The 24,498-nt window shown below is 37.6% G+C and overlaps 1 protein-coding gene across 1 annotated transcript in view; it reads left to right on the forward strand.

Annotated features, from left to right (window-relative positions):
* LOC121374544 (multiple epidermal growth factor-like domains protein 6) overlaps nt 1-24,498 on the forward strand; it is a 110,514-nt gene that overhangs the window by 85,799 nt on the left and 217 nt on the right. Inside the window, exons 20-23 of the mRNA XM_041501649.1 lie at nt 2,231-2,374; nt 5,961-6,095; nt 23,550-23,640; nt 24,308-24,402. Coding sequence (XP_041357583.1) covers nt 2,231-2,374; nt 5,961-6,095; nt 23,550-23,640; nt 24,308-24,402 — 465 coding nt within the window. The remainder of the gene's footprint in view (nt 1-2,230; nt 2,375-5,960; nt 6,096-23,549; nt 23,641-24,307; nt 24,403-24,498) is intronic.

Below are 24,498 nucleotides of genomic sequence, written 5' to 3' on the forward strand. Positions count from 1 at the left end.
TAAGTAGGTATGAGATTATTGGTGTGGAGAAACAGTAGCCTTAAGCTTATTTATGTTGGAATAATTTTTAAACTACACTATTAAAATATTAAGCCCTTAAAATCGCAAAACGTGCTCGTTCGGTCTGCGCTTTACCAACATCCACGATCAGTTGGATGTTTTGAACCTCTAGCCAGGCGCGGATTTAGTGGGGGGCCCAAGGGGCCCGGCCCCCCCCCTCCTATTTTGGGGGTCAAGTTATTTTTTTTTTTTAACTATAGCACACACTAGAGTGGAATTACTCAACACATTTTATTTACGTTTATATAGCGTCAGAAATATGGTTAAGGACCACAAAACAATGAGAAACGAAACTCGCTGCCGCGACTCCAGGGGCTACTCTTTCAGATTAGCAGCAAGATATTACATACCATGGTTGTTGATACACATTGGCCCAGTTGTTCAAAGCAATGTATATTACTAAAACAACTGTTTCGATATTTCTTCCCATTTACCGGCAGCCGCAGTCAACGGAAAACCAGCCTAATATGGGAAGGAGAGATGACCACTTTAACTTTAAAAAAAAGAAGAGACCAGAGTTTATGAAATTTTGAAGATAACAAAAACAGTATGACAATACCAAAAACATACGTTAATATAGCTATTTTGTTACTCAGATGCGAGGAAATCGCGTTTCAGGCCACTTAAATTTCAAAATTTCGCGGGGGGGGGGGGGGGGGGGGCATGCCCCCGGATCCCCCTAGGGATCTCGGGCGCTTCGCGCCCTCGGCCCCCCCCCCTATTTAAAAATCCTGGATCCGCGCCTGCTAGCATAACATGTTGAATATTGCCATGTACACCAAACATCTTGCACGGTGTTCTCTCATATGGGTGTGTCAGAAGTTTCATGCTTGCCCACTGGACTGAATTAGACATATTTTGGACGGTATTAGATAAATCTGTACAATTTATTTTCCCCCAAATTGCCACTAAAAAGTGTCTCATTGTTTTTAAAATTATTTAACCAAATTAATAGTTTTAACTGTATATATATGGATAAGTTGTTAGGTATTTATGTTTTTGCTATATGCGGATCATATTTCCCCCACGTATGATTAAATGAGTTTGTAAGTGAAGAGTTTAGGAATAGTTCTAGGTTAAACAAACAGTAGATTACCAAATCATATGTTGTTACTGCAATTAAGTGGACAAGAAAAACTATATAACCGTTGTGAGATATAGGTTCTATTAGTACAATTAGTTTAATACCACCAAACCTGTGGTTGCTGACCTCGTTATTTTCATTCATAACAGGGGCGTAGGCGGGGGGGGGGGGGGGGGGGGGGGTCGTCGGGGGTTCGAATGAAGCAAATGGTCCGCTTCCAGAACTAAAACATACATATGGTGTTTCTGGTGGTGCAAAAACTAAATAGAAAAAGGGTGCACTTAGTTCATATTCGAAACCCCCAGGTCCAGACCACGCTACGCCCCTGCATAAGACCATTATTGTTCAGTCTTGTTTGTTTCGATATACATCGTAATGTGTTAACTGTTTTTGTTGCAAATGAATTCACAAACGTTTGTTGGCAGAAATGTGATTATACACCGATAGTCAATACTAGCGATGAATAGCTTTTGGTGTGTTGTATTGTATTTTTGTACATACCTATTCAATCTTACTATAGTGATAAAGACATTTTCAAACCGTGTAATAAGTTTATTTTGTATTGCACATATGTGCAATCTGGACCAGATCTTTTAAATGGGGAATTCACTTTTTATTTTCACTGCAGTTAGCGCCTTTCATTTACTGACGTCATATAGGATTTACAAATTACATCACATCGTATTTGAAACATTACACAAAGCTGCCGCAGAGTATGATTCTTAACGTTAAGTAAATCCATGAAAGGTGTTTTGATCATAGATTTAACAAAGTGTTGTTATGACGTTAAATTAGAAACCTTTTTTGTAAAACATCAAAGAAGGTATGTAATAAATACAGAACTTCACACACGTTATTTTCGCTTCCTATTTATTGCACTCGTTTATTTTGCGAAAGAACATACCACTCGACCGCTACGCGGTTTCGTGGTATATATTCTTGCGCAAAATAAACTCGTGCAATAAATAGGAAGCGAAAACAACGTATGTGAAGTTCTGTATATGTATTGTATTGTATTGGTTTGTTTGTTTGGGGTTTTTTTCCTCCATTTTTTCTATTTTTATCTCTCTTTGTTTTTCATCTAAGAATGTAAAAGTGGACATTATGGGGATGGATGTTCAAGTCTGTGTACAGTTCGAAATTGCCATGGCAACAGCACATGTGCCAAAGCAACGGGAGAGTGCATTGATGGGTGTATGGCTGGATGGAACGGAATACCCTGCACCATTCGTAAGTAAATATATTGCATTAGTGTTAAAAGATGCCATCAACTAAAGGAACAAGTTCTATATTAATTCTCTGTTAAAAGGGTATGCACTGTCTTTAGAGTACCCCCTGCTCCAGCTGCTTACAGCGCCTATGTATTGGTATGTAAATGGAATATTGAGTCTACACTAAACTACCTTATGTGCGATGGAGTGGACTCAGTCTTACACCCTTTTTATCACTGCAATAAAATTACATTTTGTATTGAATATTTTCGACAGATTTTTCAGAAACTATACATTTTGGTCGCATATTCGAATGAAATTCTTAAAATATTTGGTATATTAATATTTTCTCTCTAGAGAAAAACAATAATGGTAATTTGGAATGCACCTAAATTATTACACTGAGAAAAGCCATGTAAATGGAACTTTCTAGTTATTATTATATTCGAGGTTGGGAATCGAGGGTTTTGGGGTTGGGTTTTTTTTGCTGCATTAGAGAGATAATCAATAATTCAAAACACTTCGAAGGAAAGCTGACAGAATGTGTGTTTTGCAGGCAGTTTTCATCTATAATCAACACTTACTGTCAATATTGTTTTATTTGGTGAAGGGTTACAATACCAAGCGGATGTATGGGATTCTAAAAGACCTTAATGGCATGAGCCTATTTTTATATCAAATGTTTTAAAAGATAGATCTTTTAAAGTCCGGGTGGTGTCGACTTTGTCCAACATTCACTCACAGGAGATGGGTGTGCCTCAAGGTAGTATCCTGACTGTAACTTTATTTTCTGTGAAAATTAACATCACCCAGTGTTTAAAACCTGGCGTGGAAAGCTCGTTATATGTCGATAATTTTCAGATTTGCTACATATTTATATTTGAACATCAGATGCAGCTTTGTTTGAATAAACCTCATCAATGAGCAACTGATAATGGCTTTAGGTTCTCAAAGGCAAAGACTGTTTGTATGCATATCTGCCAGAAAAGAGGTCTCCACTTAAATCCACAGTTGCTTTTGGACAACAATCCAATTCCAGTTGTGGAGGAGACTAAATATCTGGGGGTTATAGTTGACAGGAAGCTATCTTCTTCTGTGCTCCATCTTACATATGTTAAAATCAAAGGCTTACAAGATCTCAATACTTTAAAGTTATTTGTAATACAGAATGGGAAGCAAACCAAACCGTTATGCTCCATTTGTATACATCTCTTCTGAGATTAAAACTTGATTATGGATCCATTGTGTATGGATCAGCACGCAAGTCTTACTCACAGATGGTAGATCCTATACACAGCCAGGGCTTAATGCTTTGTCTTGGTGCTTTTAGAACATCTCCTGTAGAGAACCTGTGTGTTGATGCACACGAACCTTTTTTTTTTTTTTTTTTTTGTTGTTGTTGTTTGTTTTTGTGGGGTTTTTTTGGGGGGGTTGTCGATTTCCAACATTGATTTAATAGACACTTTGGAAACTCCTTCATATTTTGTTTGACCACCTTGCTGTATTACACCACCTAAAATTGTCTTTGATCTTGCACATCCGAAGAAAGATCGTACAGATGATGTTGTATATAGACAATTTTTCATGGAAATTCAAGAGAAGCACAGTGATTACATTCCTGTTTATACAGATGGACCACGGGCTTGTGCTACAGTTTGTTTTCATCATACACAATACTTTCCATGAGGTTGCCTGACTCAGCATCAATTTTTAGTGCTGAAGTTTGGGAAGTCATTGCTGCACTGGAAGAAATAAAGCATTCTAGTGGATCCAAATTTATTATTTTGACAGATTCACTTTCGTGTCTCCAAGCCTTATGCAATATGAAGCTGGACCATCCCTTAATTGGGATGGTGATTCGAAAGTGTGTCTTTTTATCTATTGCCAATTTTTATATTGATGTTGATCATCACTTACTGTTTGCATTTACCATTGTTTGACACCCAATAGCCGATGTATTTTTCGTGCTGGGGTGTCGTTAAACATTCATTCATTCATTCATTCATTTATCTATTGCCAATAAAGATATTGCATTTTGTTGGGTGCTCAGTGTTAATGAAAGACAGATTCAGCTGCCAAGTATGCTTTGGATTTGCCTTATGTCAGGGTTGGTGTGCCTTTGACTGATTTTAAATATAATAGCAACCAATTTATCTTTTCGACTTGACAACATGACTGGGTTGCGAACAAGCTTCATGTTATCAAGCCAGTCTTGGGAGAGTGGCAGTCCTCCTAGAGGCAGTGCAGGAAGGATGAAATAGTCTTGTGTCGTGGTCGCATCGGACATACATCCATGACCCATTCATTTATCTTGGTGGAGTACCATCATCTCAAAGAAACTAAAAAAAGATATATTTGGACAACGAAATGTGATGGAAACTTTGGATTCAACTCAGACCTTTTATTACATTTTAAAAGTGAAACTGACGTTTATTCTAAATTTTAATATTAACTATCTGTGATATTTATATTTTTTGTACATATATTTACATAATGTTTTTATTTAACTGTTGAATTTTTATATTGATGGTGATCGTCACATAATATTTCCATTTACCATAATTTGACGCCCAATACCCCATGTATTTTTCGTGCTGGCGTGTCGTTAAACATGCAGTCATTCATTCATTCATTCCTAAAAACTTTTATTAATTTCTAAAGTCCGGGTGGGGTCTGATACTGTTTCACGAGATATGGGTGTACCTATGTTAGCTATCTTGTCTGTAATTTTAATTTCTGTGAAAATTAACAACATCGATGTTGGGTGTTTTTTTTCTTCAGATTTGCAACATATCATATAATATGAGTATCATTAAACGTCCATTGCAGCTTTGAATAAACTTCATCAATGGGCAACTGGCAGTGACGTTAGGTTGTGAAATCAAAGACTGTTTGTATGAATATCTGCCGAAGACGATGTCTCCACTTAAATCCGCATTTGTTTTGGACAAAAATCTGATTCCAGTTGTGGAGGAGACTAAATTTCTAGGGATTATATTAGACATCAAGCTATATTGTGTTCCCCATTTACAATAAGTTAAAAGGAGTCATTCGCTATTTTAACACTTCACAGAGCGGTCAATATATATATATATATATATATATATATATATATATATATATATGCAGATGTGTCGTTAAACATCCATTCATATATGGGCGGGATTTAGCTCAGTTGGTTGAGTGCTTGCTTGAGGTACTTGAATCATCGAACCATCTCGGTGGATCCATTCTTCAACTGACTGGGGTTTTTTCTCATTCCAACCAGTGCACCACGACTGGTCAAAGGGCGAGATATGTGTTTTCTGTATGTGTGTGTGTGTGTGTGTGTGTGTGTGTGGGTGTGTGTGGGTGTGTGTGTATGTGTGTGTGCTGAACTCCACTGAAAATGCACCAGTAAATTTGAAGTAAGGAAGATACGAGAAAAAACAATAATACATTTTACGGGTCCGCAAGAGAATTGTAACAGACGTAATTTATTATCTGTAATAATTCAATTTGGGGTATGTTTCATTTTTAACATTATGCATATTGCATCGAGTCGATTATTGTGGCAAATGTCTTATAAACTCACGCTTATTGTGGTGCTGTTTTATTATTTGCAGCATGCAGCTCTGGAAAATATGGCATGAATTGTAATTCTACCTGCGGACATTGTAAAGGCGAACCATGTGACATCTTTTCTGGAAATTGCACTCACGGTTGTATGGATGGGTTCTACGGATCGTTATGCAACGAACGTGAGTTTCTTTCTCATACTTATATACTTCAATTGACCAATATGTGTTGTTTCACTGGTATGGTGATCGCTCGAATATATTGATAAACTGCATTGATTAGTGTATCTAATTCATCATAATTGCGCCTATAGTTACTCAGATACAGTAACTAAGGGGTTGGTTGTCGTCGCCTTCCTGCTTATAGAAAAATTACAATTTAGTTTAAAAGCGTATATATATATATATAATATATATATATATATATATATATATATATATATATATATATATATATATATATATATATATATATATATATATATATATATATATATATCTGAGGAGGATCATGTATATCTGTGACACGATTCTTTAGCTGACCCCCCCCCCCCAGTTATTGTTTGCTAGATGCGACCCTCCATATATATATATATATATATATATATATATATATATATATATATATATATATATACATATATATATATATATATATATATATATATATATATATACATATATATATATATATATATATATAATTATATATATATATATATACCAACTGATAGCAAACAGTACCTTTCTTTCTCATCCTGTCATCCGAGTCATACGAGAAGTATACCATATAACACGGCGTATCTGTATGATTGTGTCAAATATACAAACACGTGATCAACGTCTCCGGGTACTCAACATGTATCTTAAAACGCGAGGTTATCCAAAACAGCTAATATCAGATAGTATCGAAAAGGCGGTAGTATTAGATAGAAAATATCTTTTAAAACCAAAAAAATCGTTTCAGCGAAAAGGCCGCTGGCATTTGTATCCACCCATGACCGCAGAACCCCGATATATATAAAAAGATCTTGTCAGAATTGCACATTTTAAAACAAAATGAAAAAATGTCATCCATACTGGACTCTATTTCAATTATAAAGAGTAAGAGACAAAGCAATACTGACAAAAGCACGATTTGAATCTACAACAGTAGAACATAAATGCAGAGTCAAAAAGTGTAACCGAAGTAACTATGATACATGCCAACATATTTTAGAAGGCACACATATAGAATTCAACCACAAAGGTTTATTGTGGGTACACAGGGATATGGATTGTTTGGTTAACAATGTTATTTATGTAATTACATGCCAAGGTTGCAAAGAACAATACACTGGTCATACCACTCAGCTGAGAGCCAGAGTACGCGTACACAAACAGCAAATAAAACAACCTGAAACAAGATGCATACCCTTGAGTTCACATTTAAATACATGTGCGGCACAAAAAGATATTAAATTCACCATTTTCCCATTTTATCACATAGATACCAATGATGAAATGAAAAGAAAGACAAAGGAAATGTATTTTATTAGAAAGTTTTCTCCACTTCTTAATGCTCTTCGTTAGATAAAAGCAACAATGACGTAATTAAATCAATCCCCTTATACTGCAGTAACGTCATAATATGTATGACGTCATATTTAGCAGTTATTTAGCAGTTCCTTTCTGAAGATAAGATTGAAACATGTAAAAGGATAATTATTTCTTTAAATTATTTTTTAAATACATATATACTGTATACTTGTTTTCTTTATTATATTATATATATATATATATATATATATATATATATATATATATATATATATATATATATATATATTATATATATATATACTGTGTCACAAGTGATTAGATAACTAAAAGAAACAACACCTAAAACCAAAGTAAGTTTGCTACATTTATTTACATGAGCAAATAATAATCATATACACTCATACATTTCAATCGTTACTCAAACCATAGGCCTATTCATCATACATCAATGCACACTAACGCAACCCCTCATGCCCAAACCTTTCTCTCCATCACACATTTAAATAATTTCACCAGTCACCATCTTAGTACAGATGATCACCACACTAATCAATATTAACTACACACAAATACTACTCAATGTCACATCACACATATAGCACCACGTAATATTTAAAATATTACGTATCCAAAATAAAATTTTCTTCACCTTCCGAATTCAACACAACTCCATTATTATACTTGCACAGTATAATACTAATATTACAAAACAACAACCCGTTGTTTTCTATGTAACCTGAACATGGCTAATAAATAGCCCACACATGGAAGTTAATTTTCACATTACCACCGCTCTGTAGTCTCTCGTGTACCACTCCTCCATGAATTCACCAAACCTCCACAAGCTCAACTCTCAGCCACATCTTCATTCAGGCAAGCCACCTCTACATCTCTCGGTAGACACTACTGCTGTACCAGCTATAACAGTGACCTCTTACAGTGGGTTAAGCAATAACCCCAACTATAAACACCAAAGTCTTTCACAAACTTCTGTCCAACTTGCACAAATCTTGTTCACTGTTCTATCTCAAAATAAATCACACTCCCAAAACAATAACCAAGTCATCTCTTTTATTCACACAGTCAGTTTTTCAGTTACCAACTACTCCCCAAACAGTAACCAAGTCATCTCTTTTATTCACACAGTCAGTTTTTCAGTTACCAACTACTCACTCCTGCTACAAGCTATAACAATACAAATTCTTACCTTGCCTAATTAATCCCACACCAAGAAACCTTTAGTTTCACGATCCTAGCTATGACTAATATATTATATTTCTCTCAACTGTATTAACGTATAATTGATAATAAGTATTATACCATAAACCATGTACAACTAAAAATACCACATGTGTAATAATAAACATAGTATAGTAAATCTACAAATAATTACTTTCAAATCACATTCTGTTCTGATTACCCTTGACTTGTGACATACTGATACACAATGAAAACGCAAAAACTACTTTTCATTGCAAATAACGACAAACTATTAATGAATTGATGGATAATGTAATATGATATTAATGACTGGTATTCATGAGATACATTCACATGGAAACATGGCCAGTTATCATCAATAATCGAGTTGCATTCGTAATCGAAAAGTTCAACCCCTCCCCCCCCCCCCCCCCCCCCCAATATCAAAGTCAGTGTGTCCACCATTGACCTGTGAGCATGCGTGAAGACGACGGGGAAAGGATTGGCACAAACATCTCAAATAAGCCACAGGAATGTTCCCCCACTCCTCTTGCAACGCCTGTGCAAGCTCAGCGATGTTACGCGGTGGTGGCTGACGGTGACGTATACGACGTCCTAACTCATCCCACATGTGTTCAATTAGGTTAAAGTCCGATGAAACGGCGGGCCAGTTCATAACGATGATAACGGCTTGTTGCAGGAATGCCTGGGTAATTCTTGCAGTATGTGGACGGGCATTGTCTTGTTGAAACAGAAGGGGAACTCCTGGTCTTCGGTGACGACGCAAAAGTGGCTGGAGAACTGGTCTTAGAATAACGTCAACATAACGCTGGGCTGTAAGGGCATCGTGGACAATGATGAGATCACTCCTGAAATCACAGTTGACCCCCCCCCCCACCCCCACCCCCATACCATGAGACAACCGCCGCCAAACCGATCACGTTCCCTTACATATCCGTCAGCGTACCATTCATGGAGTCTCCTGTACACACGTGCTCTTCCATCGGCAAAGGATACAGAGAAACGGAACTCATCTGAGAAAACAATGCTCTGGTAAAAGGCTGGTGGATGATTACCATTTTGGAAAGCAAACTGTAGTCTCGCAGTACGATGTCGCGGTATCATGATGTTACCGTTCTGAGTCGACGGATGACCGTCATCGGATGGATAGGCCTTCATTGACGTCCTATCATGTTGCTTGCTGTCGTCGTAGTTCTGAACCGGTCACTGAGGTAGTGTCGTCGAATCTGCCGATCTTGGCGTTGGGTCGTAACGGGACGTTGACCAGGTCGAGGTCGATCACGGACACTCCCGGTCCAATAGTTGATGGATGGACTCTGAAGGTCCTAGCAACTTGGCTTTGCGAAGTCCCCCCTTGAACCATGCCCAACGCTCGCTCCCTTTGTTCTTCTCTGAGTCGTGGCATTCTTAATGTAACGAGGAATATGACACCGTTACGTGACTTTTATGTGTCCACATACTGGCATTCCACGTGCATTGCATACAGCATGATTGAGCATGTAGTGAACGCATTTCACACCATTTTGTCTGTTTCTGCTATTGTATGTGTAACGAGAACAAAACAAGGATTAAAACCCAGACAAAAGTACCAATCAATGGCTTCCTCTCATAAATTGTTATTTTAAGTCCAATAAATATATTTTTCATTAATCACAACAAAATATTGAACAATATCTGTTTTGCGTTTCCATTGTGTGTCAGTATACTCTTCAAAAAAAGAAACGCAAAAGGGTACAAATGGGTTATAACTCCGATTTTATGTTTCCTACCGGTTCATGCTTTGTGAATATAAGGTCATTGCATGTCCCAAACACATTCCCACGGTTACATTCGATAAAACGCAGCTACTGTACAATAAAGTTCCAAAATGTGAATATTCGCAAAAACGCAGCCACGTGCAAACCATGTCACCACTGCACGTGCGTTGTCTGCACGTGCAACATGAACACCGACAGTATAAAAGTGCAGGGTGTTCGCTTGCCTGGCCTCTGTATCTGGCCGACAGTTGACAATCCAGGACATGCCACGTCTCAGTGAACCGCAGAGAAACAATGCCATCGGCCGACTAGACGCAGGCGAATCCAGAACGGCCGTTGCCAGGGCATTCCATGTGTCCCCAAGCACCATCTCCAGACTGTGGGACCGTTACCAGCAACATGGATCAACACGTGACCTCCCTAGATCCGGTCGACCACGGGTCACTACCCCCGGGCAGGACCGCTACATCCGGGTACGCCACCTTCGGGAACGATTGACTACTGCCACCTCCACAGCCGCAGCAATACCAGGTTTGCGCAGGATATCCGACCAGACCGTACGGAACCGCCTACGTGAGGTAGGAATTCGTGCCAGACGTCCAGTTCGAGGTGTCATCTTAAACCACCACAACACCGTCGACTCCGACTGCAGTGGTGCCAGATTCATCGACAATGGCCTCAACTGCGATGGAGACAGGTGTGGTTCAGTGACGAGTCCCGATTTCTGCTCCGACGTCATGATGGAAGATGTCGCGTGTATAGGCGTCGTGGTGAACGTTATGCGGCAAAGTGCGTGCAGGAAGTGGACAGATTCGGCGGGGGTAGTGTTATGGTGTGGGCAGCCATCTCACACACTGGCAGAACTGACCTGGTCCACGTGCAGGGCAACCTGAATGCACAGGGCTACATTGACCAGATCCTCCGGCCACACATCGTTCCAGTTATGTCCAACGCCAACGCAGTGTTCCAACATGACAACGCCAGGCCTCACACAGCACGTCTCACAACGGCTTTCCTACAGAACAACAACATTAATGTCCTTCCTTGGCCATCGACATCACCGGATTTGAACCCAATTGAGCATCTATGGGACGAGTTGGACCGACGCCTCCGACAGCGACAACCACAGCCCCAGACCCTGCCCGAGCTGGCAGCAGCCTTGCAGGCCGAGTGGGCCACCATCCCCCGGGACGTCATCCGTACTCTGGTTGCTTCAATGGGCAGGCGGTGCCAGGCAGTTGTCAACACACGCGGAGGCCACACCCGGTATTGACTCCAGATGACCTTGACCTTGGTGGTGTGTCCTATCACTTACTCACAATGGACTAGAGTGAATTGTGAACAATCCTGCAATATTTGGTAATTATCGGACTCACCATTCAATAATTAAATCAATTCTCCAAATGTTACGACAATGTGGTTTTGCGTTTCTTCTTTTGAAGAGTATATATATAAACTAGATGGCATCGTTCGTAAACTAGTCAAACTGCAACTAGTAATCTCATTTCTAACTATACTGTACTGGCTTGATTCGTGTTTTACTACCACACCCACCATCTTATTTTAGACTAGGTACAACCCTGCCAGTAATGTGGTACAGAATGTAAATTATTATAACACATCAGGGTATTTCGATGCTAGTTCGATTTTATAACTGCAAAGATTGAAATTTTAAAGTCGACATCTATATCTGGTTTTGACATTCATGGCAACTGCGAGAGGGGAAAGAAATGTCCTGATAGGTTTTAAACATACTTTTATATTGGAATTGCATGAACAATATTTTAGAGTGTGTTTCTGTCCATTCCTAGTTGCACTGTTACGATCCGACAACAGCTCAAAATGTTTGGTCACACTTCCGATCATTATCCTCATGTAAACAGGTCTAGACACCAATAACGAATGTATATTATGGAGATCTGAAACTATTCGGATTTTAGGTAATTGTTCTTATTTCGCATGTCAGGATGTTAGACATTATGTTCTATACAATTTAAAGTACATAATATATTGAAGGAATGTAAAAATATGAACGAAGTACGGTGAGGTTTACCTTTTCAATTCCCGTATTTGTACATTTAACATCAATGTATACCATTTAATAAATCACTATAATTATTATTAGCTTTGTTTAAGAAAATTCAATGTTTAATATTTAAAATGCAATTATGATGGCAATGTTTGATGTATACTGTAGAGTGTAGTGGTTGTTTATAAACAGTTCTATCCACTCGATGTGTGTACTGTTTTTATTTTTCTGTGTATTCATTTTAAACAAAATATTGAATGTTTTACGTTTACGAGTTTACTTCAGTTCTAGAAAGATTCAGATAATCCTTTTCCCGGAACATTTTAAAAACTTGAAATGCAATTTCTTGCATTCTACATGCAAAATCCATAACGGCAGATAATAATGATGGAAATATATCGTGAAGTGTTCAGGTCAACTTATGTTTTCCCGAATGTCGCCATCGTGCTGTTGTGGTTTCAGTACCAGATTATACCAACAAATACCTTTTTACATAAAATAAAACTGATTGATTCTGGTATGTGTAACTTTTGTTCACATGAACCAGAAACACTGCAGCATCTATTTTATGACTGTCCTAAAGTCGTTGAACTCTGGAGTATTATAGAAAAATGGTTATTATAAAAAGGTGATTATACCCAGTTGAATAGGAACACAGTCCTATTTGGAATTATAAATAGTAAACATATATTTGTAAACTGGTTAATTGTTAACGTAAAATATTACATATACAAATCAAAATTACAAAAGAGTACACTAAATGAAACTGGTATCAACAATTTTATTAAAGATAAGTACAAATAGAAAAATACATATATTACAAAACTGTTTACATACAGAATTCGACGACAATTGGGGACCATTGTTAAAGGTTCTAGAAGGCCACAACTGAGACACTTAATAATTTTGTTATGTGTATAATTTTAAGTATGACGCCAGTTTGGAAGTATATCTATAACTTCATTTTACGTTTTCTCTTTTCAATCTTCTTTTTATTTCCACTTTTGTCACTGCTCCTTTTTTATATATTAGTATATTGTTTGCTATGTACTTTGTAAGGTAGTGAAATCAGGGCCCCAACCCTGACACTATCATAACATATTTCTTGGGCAATAAACTATTAATATATATATATATATTAACTCGTTAATCCGGACTCTGATTATCCGGAAACCCCACTTTCCGGACAGATGAGCGACAAAACGAAACGGCTACTTTGCAAATGTATTCATTAGTCCGGATATTCAGCTTCCGGATCCGGACGATCACAATTAAAAACAAAGTGTCAAGAATAAAGGAAATTCGCTTCATTTAACCGGTTACTGCTAAAATAACAAATCCCCTGCCTTCAATAAACGCGACCAGTTAAGACCAGTCAGGCAATGCACACGAGCTCAATGGCTGCAAGGTGTTTCACACCTCTGTTTTACACACTTATCGGTTCGATGCACTGTCTTAGATATACCGCTCTATGATCCTGTTGTGTTTAATAATCTTTAGAACAGTCAATTAAGGGTAATTAACTTTTGAATTACACAAAGGGAGACTACTCTGGGCATGATTCAGTACTCCGGAAATTCGTTTATCCGGTCAATTTCTGGGAAAACCATTTTGTCCGGATTAACGAGGTTCGACTATATATATATATATATATATATATATATATATATATATATATATATATATATATATATATATATATATATACAGTCGAACTTGGTGTAACGGCCACCTCTTTATAACGGCCACCTGCCCATAATGGCCACCCTGAAGTCCCCCAACACGTTTCTTTCTTTATTTGACCTCTATAGAACGGCCACCTGTCAAAAGCGGCCAGCGGCCACTATTTGTCAGCAAAAATAAGTTCAGAACCTGCTTTAGCGGCCAAAATATTATTTTAAAAACTAAATCAAATTCGTCCACCACAAATGACTACAGCGATTTAGTTCCCAGTATATGTATGTATATGTATATGTATATGTATATATGTATATGTATGTATATGTATATATGTGTATATATATGTATATATATGTAAATATGTATATATATATATATATATATATATATATATATATATATATATATATATATATATATATATATATATATATATATATTATAATTCATTTGAACACGTTTAACTTTATCCGGTTTCCCTTTCCATATACACTTTAAAAAGTTTCTTTATAAATTTCTGTATTATATTAATGGTAGGGTTTGGAATTATTTTAATTATAGTTTCTAAATCAATATAAAACGTAATTCCAAATAGATTAAACTGATTTGTCCAATCAAGTTTCCATTCCTTGCATCATATGTATCTGCTGTGTGGGTTTGATCCTGTCAAAAGCAATTTAGTGATCACCACATTCTCTTTACAATCTGAAAATCTAGCATATGCAATGTAGCATAGACGATTGTTTTCTGTTTCATCTAATATTGTTGTTGCATCGTCTGCAATTAAAAGTAAATAACTATTAAACATTACTCAGTTTTATTCCTTTTATATTATTATTGGGTTTTGTTTTAACAATCTGGCTAATATTTCTGTGCAGAGAATAAACATATATGAAGATACTGGGTCGTCCTGTTTACACCCTCTATGGATATCCATTTACAAGGATTACTGAATTGATATCTCTCTGAAATAATTAAACCCATTTCTGAATCGATTTTCCAAAACCAAAAAACTTTAGTACATTATGAATAAAATCTCAGTCTACCGAGTCAAAGGCTTTTTGAAAATAAATTAATAATAATAAACCTTGGATGTTGTGCTCTTGCGGATATCACATACTATCATATACCAATCGTATAAAATCCCACTTTTGTTCTTCGCTTATAATAGTAGAAAGAACAGACTTTATTATTTTGGTTATGGCAGCTGATGCTAATTTACAAGACGCATTAAGTAAAAAGATAGTCCAATTTTTTGTAAAGGTTTTTGTTTTTATTTTATTTTGGAATACAGGTTATTAAACCTTGTTTGTTTGCTTTTTGCAATGCCTCAATATATTGAGCTGTAACTGAGACCATTCCATTATTATATGCTTAGTTTAAAGAATGTATTAAATATGTTTAAATCCCTGAAAAAAACCCTAACAAATTCTACCGTAAAATCCATCAGGACCCTAGCGTTTCTAATGATCATGTTTTAAGACCTTGTAAGATTGTATCATAACTTTGTATAACTTCAAGACTTTCTGAGGTGTCTGGATATAATTTTGCGGACTGATCATGTGAAAATAGTTGTTCAAATTGTACTTCACTTAATGTTATTTTTAATAATGTTTTTGTAAAAAAAAAAGACAGTCTCCTCTAATATACTAACTGGGTATCTGACTGTACCACTAGCTGTCTCCAATTCTGCAAACTATATTCTATATTCGTAATTTCAAAAAGTATTTTTTAGGTGTTTCACCTTTTCCAACACATCTTGCTTTTGATTTGACAACGTTCCTTTTAGATTTTAATGTTTAAATTTTGGTATTTATAATTTAACATTTTAGATTATTTTTTTTTTTAATGTCAGTGTTCTCTGTATTGGAATTTCAGCCAATTTCGACCCTTGAATATGTTCTTGGATAATACATGAACATAATTATGTTTATGTCAACAATCAATGTTAGTTGCTGTTGTTGCTTATCGAATTATATCTGAACTCTATAAAATGCATGTAATTCGTTCAATTGTTACAACTGTTATATCTAAACAAGAAATAACTAACTCGTAGGGTTTCAACATGGCGCTTTTACTAACTGCAACACGAGGAACATTTTACAAACTTCCGGTGCTGTTAAACCCTGGCTTCGCTGGTTTCACACCACAGTTTGTTATTTAACCTGTGTCAATATATTACACTCCTCCCCTTCTTAAGCATGTAAAGTCAACAGTTTATGAACACCAAAAATGTCACCATAATAACTGTAATGTCTGTTAACCAATCCTTGACTTAAGGATCTACCAATTAACTGAATTTTAGCTTTTAAAACTTAAAGCTTATACCAACTTATTGACTACTTTAAAAGTTCAACGTCTAACCACTGATGCATTCAAAGAATAAAATCATTTAAAGAAAATGGTAATACTTTAACGAATCCACTTAAGTTTGAACCATAAACTTTTAAAGTTCACATCAGTGATTTCACAGATCCAGAATCTTTGGTCGTCTATGCTCACGCTGTGGATATCGCCTGGGTGGAGTATCCCTCGCCTGGGCATCACTGGTTCTGGGTGTCGAACCAGTTGCCATCTCCTGGTTGCTCGAAGACAATGATGAAGATAAGTTACCATCTCTGGGAACCGGTATACCAACATCATAATATTGTCCCAATTGTCCAACAGTTTCTACCATCTCTTTTGATTCAGAGTCTGAATCAATGGTTTCCCTATTGACCAAGGCTGAAGGTAGTAAGTGGTCAATATGCACGTAACGAACACGACCACCTGCTCTTACTAGGTATGTTCTGGAACCAAATTTCTTGACTACAACAGCTGGTATCCACCTCTCCTTGCCCTCTCTGACATTTTTCACTCGCACAAATTGTCCTTCCTGGAATTCACGAAGTTTCACATGGCTTTCATCATGGTGTTTCACTTGTAATTCTTGTTTAGCATGAACAATCTTTTCAGTATCTGGTTTAATCAAACTGAAACGAGTGCGAAGCTGTCTCTTGAGAAACAGTTCTGCTGGTGGTCGACCTGTCACACTATATGGTGTCGATCGATACATCAACAAGAAATTATCCAGTCGATGCTGTAGACTAATTCTGTAATCTCGATTTGCTGCTTGTAACACTTGTTTGACAAGCGCTTGTTTCACAATATGAACCGAACGTTCTGCTGCTCCATTCGAAGCTGGGTGATATGGTGGTGTACGAATGTGACGTATGCCATTTTTCTGCATAAAGTCATCAAATTCTACACTTGTAAACTGAGGACCATTATCCGATACCAGATCTTCAGGTATGCCATAGGATGCAAACAATGTTCGTAAAGTTTCAATCGTTTTTGTCGAGGTCGTTGTTGTCATTTGGAATACTTCCAACCATTTCGAGTGACTGTCTATCACTATTAGATAGTTCTGTTTTTTGTATTCTGCATAGTCTATATGCACTCTCTGCCAGACGCGTTTCGGCCAATTCCATGGTCGCAAAGGTGCCAATGGAGGCATTTTTCGCACTGATAAACATACTGTGCAACCTCTCACTTTTGATTCAATGTTCTAATCCAGTCCAGGCCACCAGAGATAGCTTCTTGCTAACATTTTCATTCGGCACATGCCTGGATGCATTTCATGGAGGTCATCCAAAAGTCGCTCACGATATTTTGGCAGAATAATCACTCTCATTCCCCACAATACACAACCTTGTTCATTCGACAGTTCATTTTTTCTAATGAAATATGGCTGTAAACCTTTATCCGAAATGAATGCTGGCCAACCATTCATGGTATATGTCCAAACTCGTGATAGTATTGGATCTTTCCGGGTTGCCTCACTGATATCCTGTGCGGTTATCGGTAACTCATCCAAGTAGGTAAAGTAAAAGATGTCTGCCTCACCTTCCTCCGAAGTACTCATTGGACATCGAGAAAGTGCATCTGCATTGCCGTGATCTACCGACTTCCTATAAACGATTTTGTATAGTAATGCCCAGCGCTGCAGTCGGGCTGCTGCTAGTGTCGGGACTGCTGAATGCGGACCCAGTATTGTTGTCAGAGGTTTATGATCTGTCTCTAGAGTGAATGGTTTCCCATATAAGTACTGATGGAATTTTTTCACTCCAAAGATTATTGAAAGCGCTTCTTTCTCCAACTGTGAATAATTCTGTTCACTACTACTCAAAGTTCTCGATGCAAACGCAATCGGTCTTTCTTGGCCGTCTTCATCTACGTGCGAGATTACGGCTCCCAGTCCGTAAGATGATGCGTCACAAGCCAGTTTTATCTCCTTGTTTGAGTCGTAATGTACCAACAACTGACTTTGTATCAGTTTCTTTTTACATTCTCGGAATGCTTCTTCACATGCTTTAGACCATTTCCATGGTACTTTTTTTTTCAACAATTCATGCATTGGCTGCAGCGTCATTGAAAGGTCGGTCACAAACTTCCCATAGTAATTAATCAAGCCCAAAAAGGATTTCAACTCTGTTACGTTGGTTGGAGCAGGTGCATTTTCAATTGCTGACACTTTGTCTGCAAGTAGATGAATTCCCTCATGATCCACCACATGCCCTAAATATGTAACACTTGGCTTCATGAACACTCACTTTGACCGCATTAAGCGAACTCTGTGTTGTTCCAACCGCTCTAACACCTTGCTCAAGAGTTCTCTATGTTCCAACTGTGTTGCCGTAGACAGCAAAATGTCATCCAGTCGACATTTCACATGATCCAACCCTTGAAGTATCTGCTCTAACACAGACTGAAAGATAGCTGGTGCAGACGACACACCAAATGCCAGCTTGTTGAAACAATACAAACCACGATGAGTATTTATAATCAACAATCCTTTTGACTTTTCATCCAATTCTAATTGTTGATACGCACTGGTCAAGTCCAACTTGCTGAACACCTTACCTCCTGCAAGTGTTGCAAAAATATCCTCCGCACTTGGAAGTGGGTACTTCTGAATTTCAATGCATCTATTCACTGTGACTTTATAGTCCCCACAAATACGAATAGTTTTATCCACTTTTGGCACAAGAACAATCGGTATTGCCCATTTACTGTAATCAACTTTGGTAACAATACCACTTTTTTCTAGTCGATCAAGTTCTTCTTCCACAACCTCTCTCAATGCGTATGGCACTGTTCGGGCTTTGCAGTAAATCGGTTGAGTATTTTCCTGAAGCCTAATTCCTGCTCGAAAATGTTTAATAGTTCCAAATCCCTCCTGAAACACCGACGGATACTGATGAACTAGCTCGTCAATCAGTGTATCCTCTGCCACACTGACACTGAGGATATTTTTCCAGTTCAGTTTCAACTTATCCAACCAATTTCTTCCCAACAGTACAGTATTATCTCCCTTGACAACAATTACCGGCAAAGTAACTTCTTGTTGCTCATATTTCACTTTCGCATGAAACTGTCCCACTAATTGAAGATATTCTCCTGAATATGTCTTCAACCGTACTGGTGCTTTTTCCAGTGGTATGTTTTTAAACTTTGTCTGGTACAACTTCTCTGGAATTACAGAAACAGCTGCTCCTGTATCGACTTCCATCACAACAGTTTCATCCGAAACTTGTACCTGAACGTTGTATGTTGATCCACTTGATCCAGCGGTGTAAACTGTCTGAAGACTAAACTCTTCCAGTTCTGTGTCGTCAGATTCCTCTGCGACATATTTTGTCGCCAAAGTTCTGGAATTTTTCTTTTTCGAACGACACATTTTAGCGATATGACCCTTTTTTAGACACGAAAAACATTCTTCATCCTTGAACCGGCTCGAATGTGGTGCATGACTTCCCCCAGAACGAAAACACGGAATTCCCTTCTTGCTGGAATTGTTTTTGTTTCGCCCCAAAGAATAAGAACTTTTTCTGTTGACCTGAGAAATCGCATTAACAGGTTGCTCTCTACCATTAAATGCAGGCTTCAAACCTATTTCGTGTGCATTTTTATCAGCCATTTCCATTGCCTGTGCAATTTCAGTTGCTTGTTCTAACGTCAAATTTGCTACTGTCAAAAGTTTTTTTTGCGTGGCCTCATTTCGCAAACCACCAACAAAACGATCTCTTAAAGCTCTTGTAAGAAAGTTTCCAAACTCACATGTGACAGCCAACCTTTTCAGTTCCATCAAAAAGCCAGAAACAGTTTCGCCTTCTCGCTGATTTCTGCGGTGAAATTTGACACTTTCGGCAATTACCAGTGGTGCTGGAGTAAAATAGTTCGTCAACACGTCTATCAACTGACGGTACGTTTTTGTACCTGGCAATTCTGGGGACAACAGGTGCTTCAACAACCCGTATACTTCAGGACCCACGACGGTTAGAAATATCGGAACTTTCTTCCCATCCAGAATTTCGTTTGCTTCGAAATACTGTCCCAAACGCTCCACATAACATGTGAACGATTCCCTTGCCTCTACAAATTCTCCTATTTTACCAATTGTCACCATTTGATCCACAATCCTCGTCGCCAGAATGTAATATCTTAACAAGAAATAACTAACTCGTAGGGTTTCAACATGGCGCTTTTACTAACTGCAACACGAGGAACATTATACAAACTTCCGGTGCTGTTAAACCCTGACTTCGCTGGTCTCACACCACAGTTTGTTATTTAACCTGTGTCAATATATTACAACAACTGATGAAACACGGGTGGTGTGTTGTAAGGTATAACATCGCCAGGGGATTTCAGAATATACTGACGATAGCAATGTTATTATTTTATCTCTTGACGTCTTTTGTTCAAACCAAAAAAAACAAACAATCGCGCTCACTTGTGTAACCCTTGAAGGGAGTGCTTTATAGTTATAAAAGAGCTTCAATGTATTGTTAAACAGTACTAACTTTGTTCCAAGTGCGTGTCCTTTTAAGTGCATGGATATGAACCCAGTTTCAGCCTGACTGACTTATTTATATTCTACGTGATTATATATATATATATATATATATATATATATATATATATATATATATATATATATATATATATATTGTCATACCTTCCATGCCATCTTCATCATTATTTGCATGTACATTCTGCTTGTTCTAATTATTTAAAAATAGCAGTTACGAGTTTACAAAATCAATATGCAATACATACAATGTATATAATGCTCAATGAAGTGAACTGTATCTCAGTATTACTTTATTGTTTACTAAATCAGATTTCATTAAGGTCAGTACAAAAATATTTGAATCATTGTTAGTCGCCTACTGGTCCAACCGGAGGGGACTATAGGTTTCGTCTGCATGTCTGTCTGTATGTCCGTATGTATGTCCGGCTGTATGTATGTATGTCCGTCTGTCTGTCTGTTCCACTTATGGTTTTCCAGATGGTTTTATTTTCACAATACCTCAAGATATTGAGCTGAACTTTGGTGTATGGCTTTAATACATTTTATTATAGAATAACTTTGAGTGTCATGGCAGTTTGTTCATTTTTGTGCACCTTGAACTTTTTTCTTTTTTTGTTTGCAATGCCTCAATATATATAGACATTCCCAGTCTGTAGCTTGCCGCGGTAAGACGTGTTTTTTTTTCGCCTGTACACACTGCATGTGCTTTCGTCCTCCATTTGTGTTGTTTTTGTCAGCGAAATGGAGTTTTCTACTAGGATGAATGCGGCCACTGAAACTGCATCCAGCCTGCATTAGCAGATTGGATTTTTTTAGAAAGATTCCTCGCCTCCACATCTTTTGGCTGACTTTTGTCTACAAGTTTTTTCAGTGTCTCGTACGACGGCCATTCTGCAGAATGCCACGGTTGTTCGCGTTTAGACTATCTGTCCCTGCTTGTTCTAGCAGCACTGAAAGAAATAGGAAGTGGGATCGACCCCTACTACTCTTTTCTGGACTTTACTTCGTTTCATATTAGTACCATCTGTTATCCTCGGGATCCGGGTCCGTCCGCACCACTATACCAACCATGACGACTGGACTACACCACACCCTAGTCTGATATTCTCTTGTTCCGGCGAATCCGACTTCTCAAGAACTGTATTTCCACACAACACTACCCTTTCTACATCTATTGACAGTCAATCTAGGGGTGTTCTTAACCTTGACGGCCTTAACGAGGCCATACACGTGGACATTACATCGGACTTTAAACGTTTAGACCTTCGTTAACATTTTATGGCAACATTACCTTTTTTTTCAATATCATTATATAGTCCGATCCTTTCTGTTTTCTCTCATTTATTTTTGGACTGTTCTTCTAAAATGCTCTAAATTATATAAATATTCGGCCGAGCAGTCAATTCCTTTTTCATTTTTGGCTAGTTAATTTGTTTATTAAAAAGAAACAAAACAATATATTATCTTGTTCACTATTTGCTGTTCCAAAACTATGTCCATTTCAAATTCACCCCCCCCCCCCCCCCCCCCCCGCTGCCCCCTTCTGTCCCGGACCCAGTCACTGGCGAAGTTAGAGACAGTGCCCAGGAGAGACGTGCTTGAACCTTTATTGGATATAGGCACGTTAATATGCTATCCAATCCAAACTAATATATAGAGCTGAATATATACACATATGTATATACACATCTGTAACACATTCGGTTACAGATCACGTTTGACTTTCATGGCGATTTATCCATGTGTGACAGCAATACAAACAATAATAATGTCGGGTTTGTTTGGGGGGTTGGGTTGGGTTTTTTTTTTTTTTTTTTTGGGGGGGGGGTTAAAACTGAAATTGTGTGTATAGTTTTATCAAGTTTATCCTAGTAGCACATGTATCACGTGCTACGGTCCCCGCGCTTCATGGGGCACCCATGGTGATGTGTACATTTATTTTTCCCAAGGTCATTTTCCCCCTCTCCCCGAGGAGATTGCAAAATATATATTCTGGGAAGGGGGATCTGCTGTTATTTGTGCTACAATCCTCTTGGATCCTTAAACCGGCTCTGGTTCTGTTACAGATACAATGTTCATGGTGAATATGGCCCTTGAATTTAGCAGATACGTAAATTTGTGGGACCCGGTAGGGGACATGTATTGTTTTAACAGTACTTTCAGAATGCTTGTCTCACGTTAGTACTAGAATTGGCAATGCAACTGAACTTGCATCCAATTACTAAATACAAACCGAACTTGTAATCGAGCAAGCACATTCATATGCACTTTTATGTGTATAATCAGTTAAAACGCATTGAGCTCGTTATGATTATATACAATAGGCACTAAAGTAGTGGGCAAGGCAATGAGAGTTCTGACTCGTACTCGACAAACTTAATACTCACCGTTGTGTTTGCACACATATACGTTCATCGTATATATCTGGAGTGTGGTTATATAGTCTGATTTTGTTTCAGTACTACGTGAAATAGCATGTCCTTTTGTGTTTCATAGTAATAAAACCTGTCACAGTGTGCTGTGTTGCAATTCCCTAACTTGTTTTATTACAGGTTCTTTTGCAACTGGCATGATTTCCGGAGTGGTTTCAGCAGCCATCATTGTCATCATCTTAGTTGTAATAATAGTAGTGTTGTTCATGAGGTAATTGTTTTTTCTCCGTCAGACAGTTATCAACTGTGATTTATATATTCCTTTAATGTGTTTCGGGCTGTGCATATGTGTCCGTGTATTTGTCAGTGGGATGAAGAACGTGTGTGCGTTCGTGTCTTAGAATTTGTTTGGGTGTTTAGGGGGTATATATTTTTCCACTTCAGTTTTCCTGATTATCCTCGTTTTTATTTACCCTTAGGTTGCACGCCACTCCATGCAGTTCAATACAATTTCTATGAAAAATACAATATCGTAAGGGTCATGTTACTACTAGTTTTATGAAGTACTCTCCCTTGATAACTACTCTACACAAATTGTACATAGGTCGACCTCAAATATGTTCAGTTATCTACCCTCATGCTATAACACCGGCTCATGTTGGTGTTATACAAATGACAGTATACGATGTGCACAGTTCGTATCAGTTAGTACTAAATATAACAAGTAAACAAATGCAATGGGGAACATTGTGCAGTTTGTTTCAATGGAAAGGTATGGAAGTGGAAGTATGTCTTTTACATCGCAGCATTTAAAAATAGTTTATTTTAGCACTATTGGACATGTACGACTGGACTTTGTAAGGTTTTATTATTTGTTGTTGTAGTGGGTTTTTTTTTTTTTTTTACTGTACATTTGTGTGACAACCATTTTTTTTCAGACGACGAAAGACCAACAGTCAAATGTCTGACACTAAAACATCTAACTACTGGGATACCTTCAAGAAAGCTGTCAACAATCCAAACAGACTGAAAAGTGAGATATATATATATATATTTAAATGTATATATGTTATAAATATTTTCATTTGTGGGGGATTATATCAAGGAGTTAATAATAACAATCGATGCG

Source organism: Gigantopelta aegis, chromosome 6 (assembly GCF_016097555.1).
Source record: "Gigantopelta aegis isolate Gae_Host chromosome 6, Gae_host_genome, whole genome shotgun sequence".
Lineage (NCBI taxonomy): Eukaryota > Metazoa > Mollusca > Gastropoda > Neomphalida > Peltospiridae > Gigantopelta > Gigantopelta aegis.